Below are 25,096 nucleotides of genomic sequence, written 5' to 3' on the forward strand. Positions count from 1 at the left end.
GTTACATTTCCAGGACTGCCTGTAGCAAGTAAAAATGTTCCTGTCCCATGCTGGCCATCGAACAGCACTCCACTCCTCCAGGACTTCAAGAGTTTTATACCACTGTTAGAAGATAGTTTTCATTCATCTATCTGATAACAAAGAGGGGGTTGTTTGGCTAGCTTCTCAGTGACAGCACAAGAACTGTTTGTTCAGGAAGGCAGGCCAACCTGAACTTCATTTCAAACAAACTGCCCCTGCACAAAGCCATCTTTCTTTCTCCACCCTTTCCTGGCTGCCTACTGCTTTGTGCTTTGCAGCATAAGGATTTCTACAATGTCTCGCTGACTTTAAATTCTATTTCACTATTAGTAGCTTTATTCCACAGAGAGCAAACGCCTCGCTTCTGTTGGTGATCATGGCAACACATTTCAAAGCTCATTTTGTTAGTGAGATCCTTGTCAGAAACATTTTACAACTTGAAGCTATGTGGTTTGTCTGTTCCTTTCTCTTTGTTGTTTGTTTGCACAAAACTCAAACTGTTCTCTAGAAAAGTAGCCTGTTGCCATAATCAATAACAATAGCTGTTTCCATACTTTACAGTATGTAGTCATATGGTCTAAATCATTGTCAGTCATTTCCTCTCCCATCACGTCTTCCAAAAAATGTTGCCCAAACCAAACTGAAAAAAAAAGAAAGAAAAAAGAAGGAAAGAAAGAAGTGAAACCTTGCCACATTCTATCGTATCCATGTCATAAAGTCATGAACTACTGAAAGTTAGGGGCAGTGCAAAGATAAAAATCAGACAGTTTATGCTAACTAATGCCTTTTTTAGTGCTTTTTGAAATGAAGTTTATTTGATGCATTTATTTCTTCTTTTGACAGCATGTGGACAGTAAGTGGGTTCCTTCATCTAGTGAAATAATTGCTTTCCGCAAGGCACTGTTGAATCCAGTGACAGCAAATCAGTTTCAACGCTTTGTGTCACTGAAAGGAGACCTACTGGAGAACGGCGTGCTCTTTTGGCGAGAAGTGCAGAAGTATAAGGTACGGTGGTAAAATGGAGCAAGGCGAATATCATTCAATTTGTAAGCAAATGCATCAATTACCGTATATTAGGAGAATTTTAACAAGCAGATGCACGCCCCTTTAGGAAACTGCTGCTGTATGGGGTGAAACACAATGGGAAACCTCTGAAGTGAGCCTTCAAATCACACTGCAGCCTCCTAGTAGCACCCCAGTCTGAATGCAGGGGCACCACAGATCTTTCACTTGCTTTTTATTCCTTTTGCTTGTGTGATATTGCTGATGCAATAGTGCTACTGGAATGCAGAGCCTCTCTGGGCTCCTGAAAACAGACTGCATGTTTGCAGCAGGCAGGGAGCAAGAGATTAGCTAACATGCTCAAAAATTAGGAGATAAACACAGTTGATGCTGCAGTAGCACTGGGAGATCCTGCTGCAGGCACATGTGTATTTTTAATGTTTAGTTTTATGCATTTGAATTTGAGGATTGCTTTAGAAGTTGAAGCTCCTCTGTTTCAGAGGGGCAATCTCCTCTCCTCACAGAATCTCTGATCCCCAAGCAAGGAATCATCGGCTGAAATGCTCTCTGGGGATGCTTCTGTCTCTCTCTTGGTTGCAGAGTGACTAGCTTAGACTAGAAACTTGACACAAAGGCACCTGAAGTTCCATGTCATAAATACTTCTCAAAATATTTGATGTTTTTTCAGATTTGTGATTCTTTGTTGCTGTATTGTGGAGGACATGGAGACTTTCTACAAATTAATGTGGAGTGTAGTTTAGACTGTTTTCTTTGTGGATCTGCTGTCTGGAGAAAGCCTTCATTGTTTTATGTCCCACCCCCTCTCTTTCATTTATGTTAATTTTATTTGTCTTCTTATCAAGAAAAAGTACAATCCGACCATATTTCTACATGCACGTAATTTGTCATGGTTGGCAGTTGATGCTCTTTATAGAAGCAAAGGGCTGGAGTAATAGGAGTGTTGTGGGTCAGGCTGAACTGAAGGAATATTGCCAAAGACGTGGGCAGCACTTTGCACAGCACATACTTGTATTGTCTGAGCCCTATGATGCCATCAGCTTAGACAGAACTCCCTTTAGGAGTCAATGACTGTATCGCTCCTCGTACCCCACTGGGCTGGCGGCACATCTTGGGACAATCAAAAACCAAAATATTTTTTTTTAAGCATGAAGAAATATAACTCTGTGGATCGTTTCCATCTGTTTCCCTATGCTCATGTCTCACCCCTTTTTGTATCATATGGCCTGTTTGTCTTCCCTCTTACTATAGCTCTCTGCCTTTTCTTCTATGTTAGATGAGCAAAGGAAGCCATAATATATTCTTAGGATATATTGAACATGGCTTTGCATTGCCTTATTTTCTTCATTGTAGCTGTTATCATACTTTCTTTTCCTTCATAAAACTAAAAAGTATTCAGAATAAAACAAGCCAGCTCTTTCACATACCACATTTCTGGTTAAAAGCCCTGTTTTTAATTTCTTTGCAAAGTAAATATCCAGTCTCCTATACCAGAACTAAATGCACATTCTTCATTTAGAGAGCGCTCTTCCTGAAAATTCTCTGGGGTTCTCGTTGTGTCTTTAGTAGAAATATGTGATAATCTCCTAGAGTTGTAGAAATTTCTTGATGTTTATGGATAGATGGAAAGTTTGTGTTTCAAAGCATTTGAAGGGAGTTCTTTGAATTATTTTTCCTTCCTGTCAAAGTCTGATGGTAGCATTGTCACTGTGTGAAAACACTGTAATAACAGGTTTTACAAGAGCAACAGTATCACATTTAAAAAAGCAGAAAACCCCCAGTACTTCTTTGAAATTTCACCCTTTTAAGTTTAAGGTTGTTCTGTATTTTGTTCTGGTCAGTTATTTAAAACACTGAGGTTTGGGGAAACTTGGGGAACCACTCATTAAGAGAATCTTAATGAACGGGGAAGCTAGAAGATTTAATAAAGGGAAGATTGTACTGACAGCTGAAATTGTCCCCTCCTGTGCCAAAACTCCTTTTTATAATACCTTGTACCCTCTAAATAATTCCCCTTTTCGTGGTGTACTTAGAGCACGTCTTTTAGTTACCTTAACTATGCTAATTATAGCGGACTCATTGTGAAAATCCGTGTGTTTCACAACTGTGGGCATGTTTCTTTTTTCAGAAATGCCTCCTATTTGCCAGCAATGTACTTAGACTGAATGCAGGATAAAAATTATTGTGTTCTATTGGAACGTGCAGGCAGCCGTTATCACCTAAAAGCAATGACTGCTATATGTCTGCATTTGCAAACCAGAAGTCCCACTCATGTCTTAACTATGTACTTGAGCATGCATATTTGCTACAAGAATTTTGTCCTACACACTGAAGAAATCTATTATGTAATTATTTTTGTATGGCTAGTACTCTTTGATCACTGGGCCCCTGTAAGGGGTCTTGCATCTCTCTCTCCACTGACTGAAAATGCTATTTTTTGTCTTTCAGGACTTGTGCCATTCCCATTGTAATAATGCCACAGTCCAGAAAAAGATCACTGCTATTATCGACTGCTTTATTAATTCTGCTGTACCCCCAGCTTTGCAAATTGACATCCCACCTGAACAAGCAAAGAAGATTCTGGAGCACAGGAAAGAACTTGGTCCTTACATTTTCAGAGAAGCACAGGTAAGAAGCTGCAAGAATCTCTATAATAAATCTGGCTGGAGTCTGTGTGCCTGATTTAAAGACGTGTTTTTTTGCTTATGTGACAATGTATGTGACTCTATACATAAGCTTGAGCGTGAAGGAGAACACTACAGTCACGTATCTATAAAGACTGTATGGTGGAGATGACAGAGAGGCTTCAGATATGTACTGCTCAATAAACTGGACAACCTCTGACAGCTAGCTGATTCTGCAAACGTGTTAGCCAGGGCTGTCCTAGGAATTCTGGCAGTAGAAAAGAATTCCATCTATGTCTTTAATTGCTTGTTCTTTACCACTTGGTTAATGTCAGAGAAGTAATTCGTAGTTAGAAAGTCTGTAGATTTTGCAGTTATTAAAAAAAATGCAGATCCAAGTAAAGCACAAAGACAGCTTAACTTACTGGATGCCTTTCCCTTCTTCATTACAGAAAGTCTGTATTAAATAGCTGTAGACAACTTGTTTTCTGATCTTTGTACTAATCAGACAGAACAGCAATTTGCGACCCTTTACTATAGATTTACGATTTTCTTATTCCTCCATATTGTCTTCTCTGACTTATCTTCTAAACCCAAGAAAGCTAGCTCCTCTTCTTTTTCTATAAAGTTGCCACCAACACCTCTAAACAGCCACTGTGAGTCCATAAAGTGTTTGGATCACAGAAGACAAATGGTTTGTCAGAGAAAAGGGTTCATTGAGGTCCTAAGAGAATTAAAGTCTCATTTTAGCCTGTATATAACTCAGTGAACTCCAGAAATGTGGCACAAATCCAAGAGAAGAACTTGGCCAAAAAGCTGTGACTGGAACACGACAGTGACTCGCATGTCACTTTCAAGTCCATTGAGCCAGAAGCAGGGAGGTGCTGAGCACACTCGGCTCCTTTGAAGCCAAGTTTCTCAAAGAGAATTAAACATCTAAATAAACAGAAAAATGTGAGCCTTAGTACTTGCAGCAACAGAATTCGCTGAGCCCCTCTATTTGCTTTTCTAAAATTGTTTTTCTTATTCTAGTTCAAAAAAGACCTTGTGAGAGATTATATCATTTAAAAATTATCCAAGATTTGCTCATAGATCTGTAATGTGGTTTAAGAGCCTTTCCAGAGGCAAAAAAGTATTTCCTTTCTCTTAAGGAGAGAAGAAACCCCTCTCCCTAATGAACTGAATATTTGAAATACTTGAGCAGAACAGGGCTGCAAAAGAAATTCTTCTGGTGTATATTTTATCAGGAATACTTGTAAAAAATGATGAATGTTTTCACTAATGCAAACAATTGTTTAGGGAAATATAAAAAAAAAGAAAGTGCATTTTAACTGTGTTTTAGGAAGATTTCTCACCAGTTATAAACACATTGATGAAAAGCATGTGCCGAGCAAATCTGGACTGAAATGTCAGGACACAGTACGTGGGAGGAACAAGGCTGTGTATTCAAAAGAAACAGTTATTTCATTCCCGTGGTAAACTACATTTTATTTTACAGTAAACTGTTTTCTTAATATGGTCAAGATTGAATTTCTTTTCTTTCTGCATAGATGACTATTTTTGCTCTTCTGTTTAAATTTTGGCCAAAATTTTGTAAATTTCGAAGCAATTTGACTAGTGATGAAATTCTGCTTGCCTTGGAGAGAAAAAAGATGCGACAGAAGATAAGCAAAATGGCAGAGGTAAGGCTCACGAATTTACAGGTGATGGCTGATGAACTGCATAAAAACTCTTTCATGAGCAAACACATATTAATTCAAATCTCCCTCTTTTAGCCTGACCCAAACCTACTGAAATCTTTTTGTTAGAATTCAAGCTTTACATGTGATCGAGTCCTAGGGTGATTAGTTCTCAATCTTGTCAATGCATATGTGTATGTTTAACTTGAAGCAGATGAGTCAATGGAATACTTCTTTCATTAAGCAGAGGAGAAAAAATACTTCAGCCATCTTTATGCTGAGAGAAGAGTGAAAAAGAGGGATAAATTTAAAAAAAAAAATCTGTGTATGATCCCTGTGTACAATGGGTAGCTGCAGACCTGTTTGCACTTTCAGTAAGTACTGTCCTGTTTTAGAATTTATAGTCCTGGATCACTATTGATGGCAAAACTAAACCAAACCAAACCAGATTTTATATCTGTTTTACAGCAGGAGCATTTGAGAAGTCTGCACATTATTTAAAAATATATTTATATGTTAATTGCTTTGTATAGTCTTTGTCTTTTCCTGAATAGTTCTCAGCATTACAGTGAAATTGTCAGACTGTTCATGAGTTTCCAGACAGTTTCAGTGCATTAACAGATCCGTGAGCTCTATAGCAGAATGCTTGCTTGTAAAGTTGTTTTCCTTGGAGTTTTATTATAAAACTTAATGGATTTTTTTCATATTAATTATAGGCTTTGAAAAAGTTTATTTTTTATTAAATGTAATTGTTTGGCCAGCTTTGAGGAGACAACATTCTTTAAAGGGCAGGGAAATTACTGGACTTGCAAAGTATCACAAGTAGCACTAAAGACCTTTACATATTTTAAATGCCATCTACATACTGTGGTGAGACATTACTGATGATGAGAACCTCATGAATACCTGGACAGATAAAGACATATATATATGCCCATAAGAACACATACACATTATTATCCTCTTTTAGACCCATGAAAATGAGGACCAGTGAAGCGTTACTCAATGACCAATGTCAAGTGAAGTCTAAAACCTAAGAACTTGTGTTCCTTTCTCCAAAGCATGTTGCCTCCATACAGATATGTCTGGCAAGGCCATTGGCAATACTTACAGTGCAAGAATGCAATATTTCAAAGTAATGCACTTTTTTTCACAGACTTATTTTTTCCATCTGTTTGTTGCCTGTCTATAAGATTTCTGATTAAGATCAAGGAAGTAAAGAGCAAATCTTGGCCAGGAGGGCAAAACCCTAGCTTTTATGGAGAACAAATGGGAAAGGTGAATTACCCTTCTACACTTGGAAATAGGATAAGAAATTTTAGAAAGTGACAGGCAGAGAATGCAGCTCAGTAAAAAGTTTGCAGACCATTCTTCTCACAAAAAATTACCAATAAACCAGTTACCTTTTAAAATCTCTTGAAATAATAGGTGAAACAGAGAAGTTTTTGAACCCTTTCCCCTCTCTATTATAGTTTAAAGAATTTGCTGTTCCCTGTTCTCTTGCCTGAGATTCCTGTCCCCACAGTGACAACATAACTATTCAAATGATTCAGTGTCCCTGAAGGATACTGATAAGGTCCATCCAACATAAGCAATAGCATGTTCACTTGGCAACTTGCAGAAGGTGATGATTTCTTGGCATTTAAAATAATGTCTATCCTCCTCTGCCCCACCAGGCTCATGCTGAAGGAGATAAAAGCTCTGGCAATAGTTAGAAACAATACTTCTTTTCTTATATATATTCCACCCCAAATCAGTTGCTGGTTTTGGTTTATGTCAAATGGAACAATCAGTTCCTGTGGGAGGAATTTTATTTTCTCCCTTCTCACAAATTTGTCCCTGGGGTGCTCAGTCTACCTGGGCTTCCTTGACTTGCTGAATTGACTGGATATCAGTTAGACTTTTATGTAGTACAATAGAAAAAATGGGTAGACAAGGAGGCTTCCACTGGACAACAGTGTGTGACTTGGTATTATTTGACTCTTCTGCTATTTTTTTGTGTGTGCCTATTTGTTATTTATGGGGCATATCCTATTGAAATCTTTCTGGCAATAGTCTTGGTGCAGGTGAGGAATGCCTGGCAGTGAGGGATGCCATGCAAGCACTGTACAGTGCAGAGAACAGCTTTAACCTTAGTGTCCGGAAGGCAGGGATGGGCAGGTACAGAGTGAAGTAAGGTCAAACATTTGGCATAGTGTGACTGCTTCAGTACTGAGCTGAAATTGCTATTGCCTTGGGAGAGTACTGTCTGCTTTTCAGTTTTCAGATATTTGCCCTTAGCGTGGCACTGCTGTTTGGGTTTGTCTTTGGCCCATCTGTGGCTCCTTCGTTAACTGCAAGGTGCACATGCCACCTACTTTAAAAAAATATCATTAGTCACTTTTTGCAGACTGCCTTGGTGCCAGTACTTGTAACGTGTTGTATATGCAATTCTGTTTTACCGCCAAAACAGATTCTGGATTTCTTGCTTTCAAGTGTACAAAATTAACTTACACTGTAAATCTGCACTTCCTCTTTTGTGCCCTTAGCAGATAAAGGAAAAACCACAAGCACTAATTTTCCTTTTCCATGTTTCTCTCATCTCTCTTTAAGCTTCTTAGCAGTAAGCTTATTTGTTTGTAAGTGGTGTAATGTCATGGGATATGACATTGACATAATGTTACCCAATCTATTATGAGAAAGCATTATTAAAGACCTCATTTGATTCATCATTCTCATTGAGAAAGCTAGCAAAGATAAACTGTATTATATTAGTGTACATGTTATTATACATATACATATTAGTGTATATATTAGTGTATATACATATACATATTAGTGTATATACATATTAGTGTATGTGCTCTGGCATCCCTGTTCCATCAACTGAGAGTGCCACAGAAGTTAGTAAGCCTTCTGAGAGAAGATAAACACCAAACTGGCTGGGCAGTCCTACACCCAACAGTCACCCTTCTAGGTGATGCGTCCATAGGACAGTGGGGAATATGAAGACAAATAAAGCACCTTGGGAGCAAGGAAGTAGGATATCCTGACTGTCTTCCTATCTTCCAGGGGCCTTCTGAGTGACTTTGGGAAATCATTTGACTTCTCTTTTTTTCCCACAATTTCTCATTTGCAATGTGGGAGGTTTATATTACTTGCCTATTGGGAATGCTGTGGGGTTAATGATGTGAGGTTAAATATGAACATTGATTAATGTTCAAAAGAGTTTTGGGATCATAAGACAGAATGTGCATAGGTGCAGACAGAGAAAAACACTAGAACAACATGAAAATGACAAATAGTTAATCACCAGAGCAGTTAACCAAGGGTTACAATGTCTTGTCCTTCAGTGTAAAAGTTTTAAATGATATTGCCTGTTTTCCTAATGTGTACTGCCGTTCATTCACAGCTACTGGACCAAGCTGGAATTAATCATGAGAAATCCTATGTTCTATATTTATACCCAAGTACCACAAATTAGAGGACCACAATGGCCTCTCTGTCTTTAAAACAAGTTCTGCTGCAGACCTGCCCTCTCACTTAGCTATATTTTGGAGTAGATATTGAATCTGAAAGTAAGATAGTTGGCAGGAGTGTAAGGGGCAGAAAACTTCAATTAGGACAAAGAAATGCTTTAAGAAAGGACTATCTTCTAGTATTTTTTATTATGCCCAGCACAATGAATTATGAAACTGAACATTAAAAAACTCTACTGCATATGATACTGGCACATTTCTAATAACAATTTTTGCTTCTTTGGGCTTTGCTTTTTGCTTAGCTCAGTATCTGCTGTTTACATCTAATTATACATCCTTCCTGTCGGCAGAGTAAAGAAATGGGGACAAACCTCACCAGCCTGTCAAGCAGTGCTTTGGTAGATGAGACTGGTGTGAAGAGAGGGTCAGCACCATTTTCAGATGGATGGCAGGTGAGTAACAAACACGTTGCTACATGTATCATCATTCAAGAGACATAAATAGATCTTAAGAAAGCAATATCTTCCGATATTTCTTTATTATACACAATGTGATGACTTATGAAACTGGACATTAAAAAAATTACTGCATATGACACTATCTCATTTCCAATGTCAAATTTCTTTTCCTCAGGCTTTGCTTTTTACTTTAGCTCAGTAACTATTGTTTACATCTAATTATGCGTTCTTACTATTGGCAGGGTAAAAAAACAGGGACAAAACTCACCAGTCTGTCAGGCAGTGCTTTGGTAGATGAGAGTGGTGCGGAGAGAGGATCAGCATCATTTTCAGAAGGATATAGGCGTCAGGTGAATAACGAACACGTTGCTATCATCATTCAAGAGACAAAATTAGACCTTGGAAAAATGGGAAAGTGGAGTCTGATTTTGAATACTATTGTCATATGGTCCTTAAATAACTTCTAATTATTCTACAACTACTTTCAATTTTAAGATTTAGGTTCTGAGTAGTATTAATACCTCATGACATATAAAGCCATTTAGATGCCTAGATTTAAAATGAATCTTTATTTAAAGATAAATTGAAGAAAAGGAAGTGCCGCTCTAGAATAAGCTTTTAATTACTTGTGAAATTCATATCCTGAAAGAATTTAGGTTAGACTGTAGTCTTGTTCTGTTCATATGAAAAAAAATGAAACAGAACTCATATAGAAAATCTAGGTATTTCAATAAAAAATCTGACAGAAAATAGCTCTTGAGTACTTCTTTCAGAAAAACTCTCATGATGCATCAAACCTGTAGTGAAGAGACAACAGTCATTTTATTGGAGAAACAGGAAGAATTGATATGCCACCCTAGGCATATCAAGACATTGTTCATAGCTGAGTTGACACTGCCATAACATAAAGGGGAACCTGTGCAACCACACAATCACAGTTACGCCATGTGATCCACGAGTAAATCACACTCAGGCCACTGCTTACATTAACCACACAGTCTTATCTCTTAAATGGACCTTTTAAACTTTCCTCACACTTATTTAAAAAAAAGTGAGTTGGGTGAGCCAGTATATCCATATCATAAGCCTACACCCTCAAGAGGCAGGTAACTGCAGAAGGTGCAATGAGCTTTTATAGAGCAGTTTCTGCTCCAAGCCCCTTTCTGCTATAGGAAGATGCCAGAAATTGTTCCTTCTGAGTCATGAAATGACAAATTGGCCCAATTTTTTTCAGGCTGTAAGAAAAAAAGGCCAAATAAAGGTATAGTTCTCACACTGATTTGGGAGAGTTACCTAAAATTTACATGGAACTTAAGCTGTGTTTGTTTCAATGTAAAGAGCAACATTTGTTCCTCAGAAAAGGAAAGGATGACATCTCCAGCTCATCTGCTGCCAGTGGTAGTAGCATTCTGCTGAAGAAGTTGGGCAGAAAGAAATCTGATGCTGATAAGACTCAATAATTTCACAAGGGACACACTAGAAAGATGTGGCAGGGAGATAAAATCAAGTCCTTAATAGCACAAAAGGCTGAAATTTTGGAAGGAGAAAGATCTGCTGTATTTAGGTTTTGAATAGGAAAGGAGAGAGAATAGGACTTGGAGCACGGATGGAGAATAAATGAATGTAAACATATCTGTCAAACTTGCTTAAATTGCATTTCATGCAATTCATTTAATCATGGTGTTTTGAGATTGCTTATTTGCAATTACAACATTGTTTCCCCATTATTCCAGTATTGTCATGACAATATTTCTTTTCTTAATAATTGTGATTATTCAATAACAGAGGTACAAATATAAGCAAGTTATTTGGCTCACTGTTGAAATGGACAAGGAACTACCAGTGACACGGTCAGGAGGCTGATTGTTTTTAACGGTTCTTGCAGGCTTCCTGGTCCTATTCCAAATACATAGAAGCCTTGGAGCAGGAGAAAATACTTCTTAAAATGCAAGAAGATCTGGAGAAAAGCTCATCATCATTCCTCACAGGTTGTTAACCAAGCACTGTAGTTTAGGAGGACAAGGTTATAGCTTAAGTTAAATTGCCTCAGCATTTGAACTTTGTTTGCTCTCCTTTGGAGCTGCATACATAAACTGCTGCCTCTGCTATGCTGTCCACAGAAATGCTGCTCTTTGCACTATACTTGTGGCTGTTAAGTTTGGATGAAAAGAAAAGTGAAAGTTGCAGGGTATCAGCACTATCTTTACTGCAGAGCTTCTACTGCAGAGAGGAATATTGTCGTTTCTTCATTCTGCCCAGTGGCATGGCAATCCTATTTGGTTCATATACATATTTCACCTCCCTGGTTACGTGTAACAGGAGATATGAAACCTCTTCTCACCAGTCCATCAGCACGCTTTAAGGGGACATAAGAGGCATTGCTTCATCCATGTGTCAGCTGGGTATACCCTCTTAGGTCTTCTCTAAGGATGTTATGACCTGTTTGTTCATTAAATAATTCCATTTAACAGTAGGGCTAGCAATAGCACTACGTGATATTAAAATCATTCAGTTTCCTCTAATTTTCATTTTCTTTCTATACATAGGTTCTTCATCTACATCCTTCCTGAAGCCTGGAAACTCCAAAAAATGCACCAAGTCTCCAAAGAGTAGTGTGATTTTGGAGAAACGCTCAAATCGTCTCAAGAAACAGAAGGTGAGTACCAGACTGCCAACAAGTGTGCTTTGAAATTTGGATTCTTAAAAGCCAGTTTTCTTGCTGCCAGTGCTGATACTTGTTGGTAGCAAGTTATAGTTATCCTGTTTTAAATCATGTTTAACTGAATTTGTACAGTCTTGATGTGAAAGCAAGATTATTTTTCACTCCAACCATGGTTAATGGACCTAATGGTGACCAGATGCAATGATTTTTCAAAATGGTAGTCTCTGAAATGCAGTTATCTAAGCTTTCCAGTTAAAATAGTTTAAATAGGTGCATGAGATGATCAGAGGAAGCTCAGACTCTATGGAGTTACTGGCAAGGGCCTGACAGATCTAGCAACTAGTGATTGAGCGAGCAACTGGGTGGAAGACTGGCTGCTCGTGAGGGCCAACCCAACCACATCTTGTTTCTCTCTTTTTGATGCATTTATTGAAGAACTGTTCCGACTATTTCAACTGGCTGCAACACAGCAATGACATTCTGTTATCTTTTTCAGGCATATTAAAATCTCTCTCAGGAAGGGAATGCAGAAACATATAATGGAGGTGGGCAGGAGACACAAAAGTAACATACAAGCAAGGTTTGTCCTTCTGTTTCCAGAGCAAAGATGACAACTTGGAATATTATTAAGAACCATTAGACAATTGTCAAGGGTGGAAAATAAACATCTTCTACTGTATTCCATATCAATAACATTGTGATACTGACTCTTCTATTACTCACTTGTTTCACAGCACACCTTGAGGCTCAAATCAGAGTGAGATTCCACTGAAGTATGCATGGCACAATCAACTAGGTGGTCTTGATCCTAAAGATAATCAAACCAAATTCTTCAGTGCCTGATCTAATGAATAACTAAAACACTGCATTGAACTGACAGCCCTGAAACAGTGTGTCTTAGCACGCTATGCTCTCACTACTGCAATTTCTGTTCATTATGGATAACTCATGAGGTGTCTGAGCAATCAAAAATCAAACCCTGTTGTAGTTTGCTCCCAATCCAGTCTGATGCCTGGTCCAAGGTACACCTTCCGCCTCTTTTCTTAGCTTTTATCCACAAGAAAGGCTTAAAATCCACCAGGACACACACACGATTGAGAACTTAATGATTTCAAGAGTTTCAAAAGTAACTGAGGCAGAGTTGATGTGGGCACTAGGGCCAAAGCATTAATTGGGGAGTTAAAAGGGAACAAGGGCAGAACTAACTGCTAAGCAGGGCACAGGATGATGACAGACCTCTCCGCAATTTTCAGACCACTTTAAACACCAGTCCCCAGCCACAGAGTTATTGGCTTCATTCTTCTTTACATGTGTGTAACGCATGTAAGAGAAAAGCAGATCAGCAAGCTCCAGCTTGCTGAGTTCCTGAGGACTAGCTCTGAGTTAGCGGTGGGATTGTTTTTCACTACCACTCCTAACCTGGAGACAAGGACAATGAACCATGCAGCCCTGTCTCAGTTGTTAGAAGTAAAGGTTACTTACTTGGAGATCTTAGATCATACTGCTAAGGACCATTCATGAGCCCTTTCCTCCCGAGTGTAGAGTGGCAGCTAAGAACAACTCATGACACAATGCCCAAGAATTGTATGTGAGTTGCTTCAGACAGGCTGGTGGGGAAGAAAGACATTCAGTTTTATGGATATAGCTGCGCTGCTCACATAGCTGCCCTGCTCACATATCCTCACAGAAGGAATAAGGGAAATTATTGGTTCCATTCTCACTTTCCTCACACTTCAGAGACAGAGTTTGCTTCATGATTACCTTCATTCCTTCTGCATTTGGTTTGTTTGCTTGTGTGACACTATCCAAGAAAGACGACTTGAGTAGAAACCACAAGAGAATAAAAGGTAAAATTCTTGTCCTGGTTTTCCATAGTTTCCCATATTTCACGCAGTTAACGTTTAATGCTCAGTACATCTGAGGAGGATGGAATGCAGCATCTTGTAGTGAGCAGAGCACATGTGGTACTATATGGCCTACCACTCATTAATGTAAAAGGCAAAGAAGAATCACGAAATGCCATAAATACAGTGATACATGTCCATCTTAAAAAAACACGTGAAAGGCCATATTCTACTGCTGTGGTCAGTACAGTGTACAAAACCAAAAGCAAGAACGCGGCAGTCAGGTTCTGTTTTGTTGTATTCTGGCCTTCACAGCATTTTGAGACAGTTAAATAACATGTAGACAATGCTCATACTAGTAGTTTTGACTTGAATCATACTTGGATTACTTTTAAAATGAAAAATATTATTCATATATATGTCACAGATGATAAAGCTCCTTGGGAATATGTTCCAGCCTTGCCAAATTGTTAATGAAGATTTACCAGCCCTCCATGCAAAAACTACTGTCCAAGACAGTTACTATGATTAATGCCATACATGTCTATCAAACTTAAAAATAAGCAAAAAAAGTACTTCATGTACTTCAATGAGTGAATGGAATTTTAGTGGACAGACTGCCTAGTCTATCCACTCATGCTGTACAAACTGATGATAGCCTCCAACCAAGTTTGCAGTTCTGCCTCCGTGTCAACTGAAACACATATGCATACACACGCACATGCACTATCACTCATAGGCCATATCTGTAGTAGGCAACTGAGGAGGATCACATGTATTAGTAATGCTAGAAATACATGTCATATTGTTATGCCTATTTTATGTGTTAATTTGAAAGACATTTTCCTGCAGGAAAGATGGAGAGGTCCTCTTTGTCAGGGAGTGCAGGGATAGGACAAGGGGTAAAGTTTTTAAGCTGAAAGAGGGCAGATTTAGAATAGATACTATGAAGAAATTATTTACTGTGACAGTGGTGAGGCTCTGGAACAGGTTGCCCAGAGAAGCTGTGGATACCCTGTCCCTGGAGGTGTTCAAGGCCAGGTTGGATGAGGCTTTGAGAAACTCGATCCAGTAGAAAGTGTTCCTGTCCATGGCAGGGGGTTTGGAACTGAATGACCTTTAAGGTCCCTTCCAACCCGAACCATTCTATGATTCTGTGAAATGTTGAGCAGTTGGACAGGGAATATATTAAAAGACAGGAATGCTTTCATTTCTGGGTTACTGAATATAATCTGATGCGATGGCAGATACCCCATAACCGCTATTTTGTGACAAATCTGAAATGGAACAGTGGTTTTAGACTTGTCCCAAGGGACCAAGCAATGACTATTGCAGTTCCAGATGACAGCCTGAGAAATGAACAGGTACAGAGACTGACCAAATGTTATTGTGCTGAACAATGACTATATCACTTCAGAAATCTTGCATTGCTCTTGCCTTTTCATCTTGGTCTTGAGATCTATTATCTCTTAGGTTGCTGATCTACTGCCTCTGTGAGCTCAGCAGTTTTTAAGGGCTAGAAAAGTTTTACTCAACAACCCTAGCACCTCTCTCCTTAGATAACTAAAACTTTATTCCTTGTTTATTTTAATTACATATATATTGGGACTTTCAGAACTCTACAGCAGATCAACAGTTCTCTGTAGCGTTTGCTGCTACAGACAATAAAAACAATTCTGTTTTCAGAAACCTGCAAACTTAGAAACTCTTCTGGACGGATTTATGCTTTAGTGGCATTCAAAATACACAATCTAATCATATTCATTCAGACTTACTTTCATTGTTTACTTCCAAGTAATGCAACATATTGGAACTATTTTGGATTTTTTTAAATCCATCATTTAGATTCGTAAATATTTAAACTTAGATGCTATTACTGTGTATTTCACTTTTCTGTCATCAGACCTGGCATGTTTATTAAAACATTTTATAATCTTTGATGGTGCAGTCCTGAAGTTTCTCCTTCAAATACTTTTGATGTCAACACAAGCTGTGACTATGCACCTCAGGAAGGAGCATTATAAATTTTGTTTTGATTTCTTTCCTACTACTGCATGACACAAAGTATTGGACTATGAGATGAATTGCTGAAAATACGTAGTGCTGGATTATGTTTTCAAGGTCCACGCTTACAATAGTTACAAGGGGTCGTGGTGGTCACGAGGCCATTTAAATGCAAATGTTTTCTCATTTGTGTCTGTATAAAGCTGCTCTGTCATTGCCTCTGTGCTCCTCATGATCTCTTCTTAGTGGCTGTTTCTTGAAGTACTGTTAATGAAGAGTGGTCTTAGACTCTGGGCTGTGGATTCATTTGTCAGTTTCAAAGTGTGGAAATCTAGTCTTAACCACCAGGCATTGAGACCAGCAATGAAGAGAGGTGCTTTGCAGACACAGCAGTGGATCAGATGCAGCAGACCCAGTTTCTGTTATTGGTTCTGGTTTTATACAGTACCAGGTGGCCAAGGCCAAACGCGTTTGCGCCACATCTTCTACATCTTTTATACAAGAAGAATCACTGTGACTCACTTTGCAAAAAAGGGAAACTTTATTCATGAAGTCTATAGATAAAACTATCAATGAACTGGGTATTTTCCTAAATGTGAGACTTTCAGTTCCCCGGTTTTAAGAACACTGAAAAATGGCAGGTGTCCCTTCACCGCTCCTTCTGTGCCTTTACCCCTATACTGTATTACACACTTGGGGATATTTTCTATCCTCTACCTCTTGTAGGCTTGTGAAATGGCCAGTCTCAATCCCACCCAACACTATTGCTCTTGTCAAAACTATTGACTTTAGCATGTGTGTGTGTAAAAAGATCGAAAAGAGACCAGATATTTCAAAGTTCAGTCCCCAACTTGGAAAAGAAAATCCTTATGTTATTTATGTTTCTAATGTTAAATACTGGGCCAAACTGATCACTGTGTAGCTGTGCGTGGCCAATGGAGCTGCAGTAACCCAGCTTGAATTTGACTTCTTTAAACATTACATTCAACTGATGATTTTCATTACTGTCTTTTACAGAAATGGTTTTATTCAGTTACTGTGATTCATGTTTGAATACAGCTATATAGGGTTAACTGGTATTGTTTTGTAAGCTTATGGAACATTGCTGGGTTTAATGCACTCAGTAGTTGCTGTAAGAATGTTAGAGAAAGACAAGTTTGAACAAAAATTTTAGATCTGGATCTGTACTCACAGTTCAAACCTACCTCTAATGGCCTGATTTGGAGCATTCCCAGGATTTCAGAGTTATAATTGACATCTGTGTTTCTAACTCCTTCATGCATGATTGTTCGAATGTGCACTTTTGGAACAGGTCCATGTCTAATAGGCTAAATTGTAGTTCCCAAATCAGAAGCCACATGGTATTGCTATATAGGCTTTTTTTTAATTTCTCCTCTTATTACGTAGCCTTCAAATAGGATTCTGTCAGTCCAGCACATTGGATTAATACAAACCACCAAAGTCTACCTACCTGCTAATGAACTCACACATTTTGATTTCTAGCAGTGATTTAGTAAAGCATTTACACAATGGCCACGATGGATACTTCTTTGCCAAGTAATAATTTATCAGAGTGCTGGAGCAGATCAGAATTATGCAGGACCCACTAAAGCAAGGGCTGCCAAGGTATAGTTGAGATTCTCTTAATTTTAATACTCATTGAGCTGACCTAATTTATATGTCAAGCACAGGCTGCATTAACTTGGATTTTACTCTATTTCTCCATTAATTAACATATTTCACTTTCATGGTAACATATGTGGAAGCGTTGACAACAGTACTGCTTATTCCACATGTTAATTATGTATTTGTTCAGAGTATGCTGGTGAAATGTGTGCATGTCTCATGTTAAGTTTTCATTTCATGTCAAAGGAAAAGTGGAAACATAGTAAGAGGACTGTGCTTTTAATTTTAGATAATTTTTTCTTCTAAAACAATCTTGTACATGACTCCACTGTACCATATGCCTTTGAAAATCTTTTGTTGGCAAGTAGTTGAAAAAGAAAGTAATTCTCGCTTCTCAGAAAAGGATTTTTGAACAAAGCAAAGCAATTGTGTTGTTAATGAGAAAGTTAAATGAAACAAATGACAAAGCAAGCAAGAAAAAGGCACAGCATCACACTCAAGGAATGCACAGGCACTCAGTAGCTTATGCAATATTCCCCATCCGTCAAAGTCAGCAAATACAAAGATTTCATTGGGAATATTCATCTGTAATAGGCTGTGGTGCTTATGTCTGGGCAAAGGTAATGAACAAGCTTTTAGGATTCTTAGTAGTTTCCACCAGTGGGCAACTAAATGAGTTTCATGCCAGAAGCAAGACCCAGCTGCTCAGTATTGGTTTTGTGAAGCCCAGCCCCTGATTGGTTTGAATACCACTCATTCCAGAAAAAGGTATTTTGGGAATCAAATCTGTTGTGTCTCTAGGGCAACTTACACCTTTACAGTTTTGTATGTGTATATGTGTGTGCATGCAGGTATACCTGTTTATACAATCTATATTTCATGGGTTTGTGCGTGCCTGTGTGCATATCCATATACATACACACTATACACATATATGCATAAAATTATCTTGTTTGGTAAACATTACTGTCATAATCACATAGGGCTTAAGTCTGGTGTATATCATCTTCTTACTAATACACTATTCCAACCATTTTCTCCCGTGTATTTTTTTCCCCAAAATGAAGGTCTTTATGTTTTGTTGCAGTGTTTGGGTTTGTATTCACTTGCGCTTGAGAAGACAGAGCCACTACACTTGCTTTGTTGACGAATATGACTCTTCACAGAGGTCTGCACTGCTGCTGCAAAGAGAAAATAAATGCAATTTTGGGGAGGTTTTTTTTCCTCTAGAAAGCATATGCAAGAAAAAAAATTAACTTTCCCTCTGTTTTTTCTCCCAAACGAGAAAGTAATTAACAGCATGTGTTGGGCCATTCACTAAAGGCTACAATAAATGATTTATTATTTTCAAACTAATGAACTGAATGCTTGATCTAAAAAAGGAAAGTATGTACCACCATCTTAATCTTCCAGTTTATGACTTTACAGTTCAAAGATCATCTTAACTCGTGGCTGCCTGATCCTGAAATTTGCTGTATGTATTGAAACTTATTCTCTTAATTCACGTCTTCTGGCAGTAGCAGGCCTTTGGAAAGCTGTCCAGAGGATGATAACAGTGATCTTTTATTTATTTTTTTGAGTGAAATACCAGGAAAGCATGGCATTGTCACTGCAGCTCCACATAAAAGTATATTAAAACAACCCAAAGCAAAACAAAATCAAAACACAGAAATACATAGGCTTAGTTGTGCTTGCCAAGGTAATGTAGTGCTAATCACAGATTTGTATTCCGAGACAACAATTAAGGATTAGAAAGAAACTGTCCAGAGAGCTTTTGGAATCCTTCTTGTCATCAGAGGGGTTCTAAAAACAGATAAGACATGCACATCTGCCAGGAACGGCTACGTGTTTTGAGACCCATATTGAGGCAGGGGAGTGAGCAGATGAACTCAAGGGACTTATTTTCTCCGAATCCATATTCAGGTTTCTCTGAATGCAAAAGCTTAGCCTCTGCTAAGGAATCTTATGATAGTCAAGGGCCATGACACCTCATTTGCTCTGCACCCGAAACTCCCACTGAAGCCAATTATTAAATCTAATTTAACAAAGACCACAGCTTCTCTGGCTGTGCAATTGTTGGTAACCATCAACAAACTGATTCATCTACAATTGGGCCAAATGTTACAAAATCTGTTTCTGAGTTCTTGTTTGTACCCCCATCATAAGATTACACCAAAATTAAAGCATGCAGTACTTGAACTAACTTCAAAGGCTGAGCTTGCACTTCTAGCTAGTTCAGCCTTTTTATTGGTTCATGTTTTCCATTTGGCTTCAACATCCTGTTCCTTACTGATGCCCTTCTAGAATTTCATTTACAAATACTACATCCCTGGTTAGCAAGTCGTACTAATTAATACTGTGGTGGAGGCTATGGATTATCGTAATCTCATGCCTCCTGCTTGGAAAAACACTGCAATTTTCCCAGACGTTTACATGTAACGACATATTGAACATGGCCAAATTTGTCTTAGGAAAATGTATCCTGAACTCATTTAATCAAAATATATTTAACTAAGGTTGCTTACGCTGTTATCTATATCCAGTTTCGTTAATCATGAAGCTCAATGCAGTAGAAACCTGAGAGCCACAATTTCCTAATTAGATTATTTCAAGCAAAAGAGTGAAGTTTAAAACGGGCTGGTTTAAGTATACATATTTTTAAAAAGTTTATACCAGTAACAAGTTTGTTAAAAAAGCACGAACAGATGATTTGACTACTTTCTGGAAGCCTCACACTTTTGACTGTGCTTTGCCTTTCAAACCTGGGACCACAACTCGACATCAATATTAGTTCCACTGGGGATATTGTACTCACAGACTCCCTGACTGCTGTGACTTCAAGTGTTGCCAAAGTTATGATTGCAAAGAAATTCTATTATATTTGCAGTACCACAAATATCAAATAAAAGCTCTGGAGCCTTTACACAACATAGCAATCCTAAGTTGATAGGTTGTTCCTATACCAAAATAAACAAAAGTAAAGGCATTTTTTTTAGGAAGAGAGGATCTCTTTTATTAGACCAGGTGATGTAATTGGAAACAACAGACAAGCTTTCAGGCTCACAATGTGTTCACCAGGTCATAAGGAGGTCAAGAAACACATAATCATTGGGTTACTTGTTGTTTTAGTTTTGGTTCTGTGTTCATGAATTCTCTTTTCATAAATGGACACCACTTTGTTGACATGACTGCAATACGATGATACAAGTCACTACATATCTTAAAGAGAACCCCCTTCCTTCTAGACTGTCACTTCAGACCCAGAAAAGAGAATTTGCCAACATCTTGTAATACTCACCATGTCACCACCTCAACATGAATTGAAACAAACTAAAATGAGAGGTTTAGAAACCTACAAGAAAAGGTTTAAAATCTTGCCATAGGAAACAATTGCAAAAGTGGCACTTTACACATGACCTAGACCTGCCTTTTTTTTTTTTGTCAAAACAAGCTCCGTATTGTACTGAGTAAATAAAGGGCATAGATGTCTCCAGGTTAAATCCCGTAGCTACATTTTTAGGTGTCACTCCCCCAGGATGCAGCCCCTGAGCAAAGCTCTTTTCCTCTCTGCTCAGCTCACTCCTTGGAGAGATGCACTCTGAGCCGAGAGCTGCCCAGAGCAAGTCTGTTACACCTAACCAAGGAAAGGGCCAAATAGAGTGCCTTGTAGAGGGCGAGCCAAATCTTCTGTTTGAAAGAGGCTTTCCCACTCTGGAGCTGAACCCAGCCTAGGAATGCTTGTGGTCTACATCTGATGAACTGTTGTTTGCGGAGATGGAACTGTAGAGACTGAATTACATGTAACAATTCCATGTTGAGTGGTTAAACTGGAGATTGGTGTATTGGTCTGTAAAGTTGGTTTAACTCCATAGGTTCCTGTCTAGAAAAATAAGGATGAGGAACGAGAAAAACTTCACCAGAGGAAGGCACCTCTCAGCAAATAAGGAGAAGGGAAGGAATAGTATGAAAACCTTGTCTCTGATGACTTTATTTCCACTGCAGACAGGCCACATAACATTTGAAAACACAAAAGAATCCTGGCATCATTTTAATGGATTTGAGCAAGGAACAGGTCTGGAAGGAGGCATTTTGGTGGATATGTTCTTTTTTTCTAAGAAAACAGATGATAATATAGAACATTCCTGGTAATGAACAATGACTCAGACAAGTCTAAGTTAAAATTTTAGGTAAAAATGACAGATATATTGTGTATTACTTGGTTAAAAATCCAGTTTATCTAAACAAAGTTGCTGAAATAAGCAGTGTGTCTAGTTCAAATAGGCCCTCTGCACCTGGAGGACTTCAGAGTGAGAACAATTAATACAGAACCACGCTCCAGTTCAGGGAAAAAAAGATTACCACATTAATGTTAACGTCTGAGCTATGGAACTTGATGTGGTTTCCAGTTCTTTGGCCTGAATGCAAACATCAGCCATGTCTTGACCGCATGTTGGGAGCTTGGGAAATAGCTGATACTCTGTTTTTAACAATATAGCTCATAATGGTACCAAACAAAGGATCATTTGCATAAGTATATCATTATTTGGTATGTATAAAAATACAGAAATCCACCTCTTTACAAGTGGAACAAAACTTAAGAAATTGCTTTTTTTTTTGAGATTTTTCTATTTCAGAAGCATGCACAAAATCAACAAAGGCTTGTGAAATCCCCATCTGCTTTATTTGCTCTGATTTGAACTTCAGCTTTTTCTTTTTTCTCCTTTGTTTATAATGCCCTTTTGGAAGTACAAAAATATTTTTCTTCCTCCTACTAATTTTGACTTTTTCCATTTAGGAATCATTGATTCACCCACATTTTTTGTACAGCTGACACTCCAATTTTGTTCAACAACTTCTTGTGCCACAAAATCTTTGTTTGTTCCACAGCACCGTTGACTGATGTCAACAAAGCCCTGGTAAGAGAGTATTTGATGAGTTAACTTCTGGCACAGAAATGAGAGGAGGAGCACAAATGCATGCATTTTCATATGTGGCACATGGCATTGTTAACTTTTTTTTTCTTTTGTGATAGAGAGGTAGATGTTACAATAAACTGTTCAGTTTATTGAGCAGCTGGCTCAGGGGATTGCTGATGTGATCTTTTTCCAGTAGACTTTTGGTTCTAATTTGATCCAGATTATGATTATCTAAAGATTTTTTTTGTGGCATATGCAAAATCACTGGATTGTCACAGTCCTGTTCCTAGTCGGCTTCAGTCCACACCACAGCAGGTACGGTCCTAAGTATCACAGCTGGCAGCCTTAGTGGAAAAGACAAGGATTCACTGCACAAATTTTCTCTGAGTAAAGTCAGAGGTAAATTTTATTTTAAATTTCAATGGAGCATAACCAAGAAATGATTTAGTATTAATGCCTTCCTTCTCAAAAGACGATTCCTTTCAAGAACACCATGAAGAAGTGTCAGTTATTGTTGGCACTATAGTATTTAGAGAGGAAAAGAAGACTGCAAACTCTAGTTTGGTAACTGTGACATCTTTTGTGCAAATGGTCCTAATATTCATGTTCAAAAGACAACTGGACCAGGTGCCACAAACCCCATGGACTGGGTTGACTAGAAAGGAAATGACTGCTATTGTCTGTGTGCTGTATGCCTCAGTGTCTCTGAAGGTTTATTTGCTTTAATGTACATGGGTGCGTGGTGTCAACTTGGGTCCAGAACCACATGCAGTCTTGTAATCCATTCAGAAACCGAAATGATGGGAAACAACAATCTGCACTGACTTAACAGTTACCTCTGCCCTCCTTCCACAGCTCCTCCTCCAATTTTCCTTAACCTTTTTTTATCCCTTATTTGCACAGTCCAGAACTGCCCTTTATATGGAACAATAAGGAGTTGGCTGTATATTCCACAGTAATGATGTAAAAGAATAATAATAATTAGCACTTCATTTAGCATCTTAACTATAACACAAAGATTCCTAGCCAGCAGTATCTCAGGCACATGGGGAAACTGGTCACATAGAAAAGAATTTAACAACCTAGCCAGCCATGAAGTAAGCTATTGAAAACAGCAATGAAGATTTTGTTATTTGCAGATCATCCACCAAAATATTCTGTCCTACCAAGACTCGTATTTACAGGAAAATTCCTCATATATAATTTATAATGATAGTAGCCAGGAAACCTGCTATACTTTTATTCCAATCAATTCCATGTTCTGTTTTTCTTACATTGTGTAATACAAGGGCAAGTTGTGTGGAGCTTTTAAGGCCCCTTAGAAAACTCACCCTGACATTTCTTTCCCAATCTTACCGAATGACTGCATGAGCTCACCTCAGCACCAGCGTGGACCTTGTGGGCCTGGGTGTTTCTTTAGACCCTCATAATCAGGTTACAGATATATCTTGTCATTCTTTTGGCATGACATTATTAACATTTGGCTCTTTGTGTTAATCCACACAGAAAAACTCCTGGTCAGACATTCTCCATTTTGGTCCCGACTATTGTAACAAACTTATCAGTTTGCGGAACACTGTCTAAATTACACCTCTTCAGACTGATGCTACAAAGATCATTCTCCAAGCTTGTAGCCACTGCTGAATGATTTCTCTGCAATTTTCTAATGATGCTCTCCTCTTCTTTAATCCCATCAAAAGAAAAGCAACTTCTCTTCATTTTTAAGGGCCCATCTCTTCCGTCATTTGATGTCAAGTCCTGCTGCCTTTGGCAAGGGAGCATAAGGCTCGAATGAATACCTCGCTGCACAGGAGGGGCTTCAGTTTTTTCAAGGCAGGAATCTATAGCATTTAGTGTAAATCCCACAGAGATCCCCCAGGAATAAAACCAATGACAATACCATATGCAGGTGGCTATTAGCTGGAAACATATGTGCCTCATTTCCAAGAAAGGTATAAAAACTAGCCCAGGAACACCTAGAAAGGATTACAGATTGCTGTATTTGTTTCTAGGCTCGGCCAATCGTTCTTAGCAAACTCTGTAACGATTATTATTTCAGGTATTCTGGTGTTCAGGCTGTTTGGGTTTGACAGCTGCCCTGCAGGTCTGGAAAACTGACTGATGCATGTGGGAAGGGAGCTGGGAGTGGGTTTGTTGGGGAATTGGTGGGGCAGTGAGCACACAGCGGTGCAAGAGCTCTGGTCTGGTGTGAGGGCCACAAATGCTGCAAGGGCCGCAGCTACTGTGAGGGCTGCGGCTCCTGCAAGGGCTGTATAAAAATATTTTTCTTTGTCCTACTAATTTTAACTTTTTCCATTTAGGAATCATTGATTTGTCCTCATTTTTTTGTACAGCTGCCACTCCACAGTTTTGTTAAATAACTTCCTGTGCCACACAATTTTAGACTAGACGTAAGGGAGAATTTCTTCGCCACGTGAGTGGTGAGGCACTGGCACAGGTTGCTCAGGGAAGTTGTGGCTGCCCCACCCCCGGAGAAGTTCAAGGCCAGGCTGGATGGGGCTTTGGGCAACCTGATCTAGTGGGATGTGCCCATGGCAGGGGGCTGGAACTGGATGATCTTTAAGGTCCCTTCCAACCCACACTATTCTATGATATCTTTGTTTGTTGCACAGCACCACTGACTGATGTCAGCAAAGCCCTGCTGCAAAGGCTGCGGCTGCTGCAAAGGCTGCGGCCGCTGCTCCGCTGGGTGCAGCCCGAGTTACAGGCGGGCATTGAACCCGAGCTCCTGCGAGTGCCCCTGAAGCCCAACCCCGGCTGCAC

The 25,096-nt window shown here is 38.8% G+C and overlaps 1 protein-coding gene across 10 annotated transcripts in view; it reads left to right on the forward strand.

Moving 5' to 3' along the window:
• The window catches only part of RGS22 (regulator of G protein signaling 22), a 72,956-nt gene extending 47,965 nt beyond the window's left edge, over nt 1-24,991 (forward strand). For 5 of the 10 annotated variants that reach the window (XM_054059978.1, XM_054059982.1, XM_054059980.1 and 2 more), the window contains 6 exons: nt 865-1,026; nt 3,490-3,669; nt 5,216-5,347; nt 9,153-9,254; nt 11,146-11,248; nt 11,807-12,408. In XM_054059978.1, the coding sequence (XP_053915953.1) occupies nt 865-1,026; nt 3,490-3,669; nt 5,216-5,347; nt 9,153-9,254; nt 11,146-11,248; nt 11,807-11,949 (822 nt within the window). In that variant the 3' untranslated portion in view covers nt 11,950-12,408. The other 5 variants (XR_008448775.1, XM_054059979.1, XR_008448776.1 and 2 more) reach the window with 5 other exon arrangements.
• The last annotated feature ends 105 nt before the right edge of the window (nt 24,992-25,096 follow it).

Source organism: Cuculus canorus, chromosome 2, assembly GCF_017976375.1.
Source record: "Cuculus canorus isolate bCucCan1 chromosome 2, bCucCan1.pri, whole genome shotgun sequence".
NCBI lineage: Eukaryota > Metazoa > Chordata > Aves > Cuculiformes > Cuculidae > Cuculus > Cuculus canorus.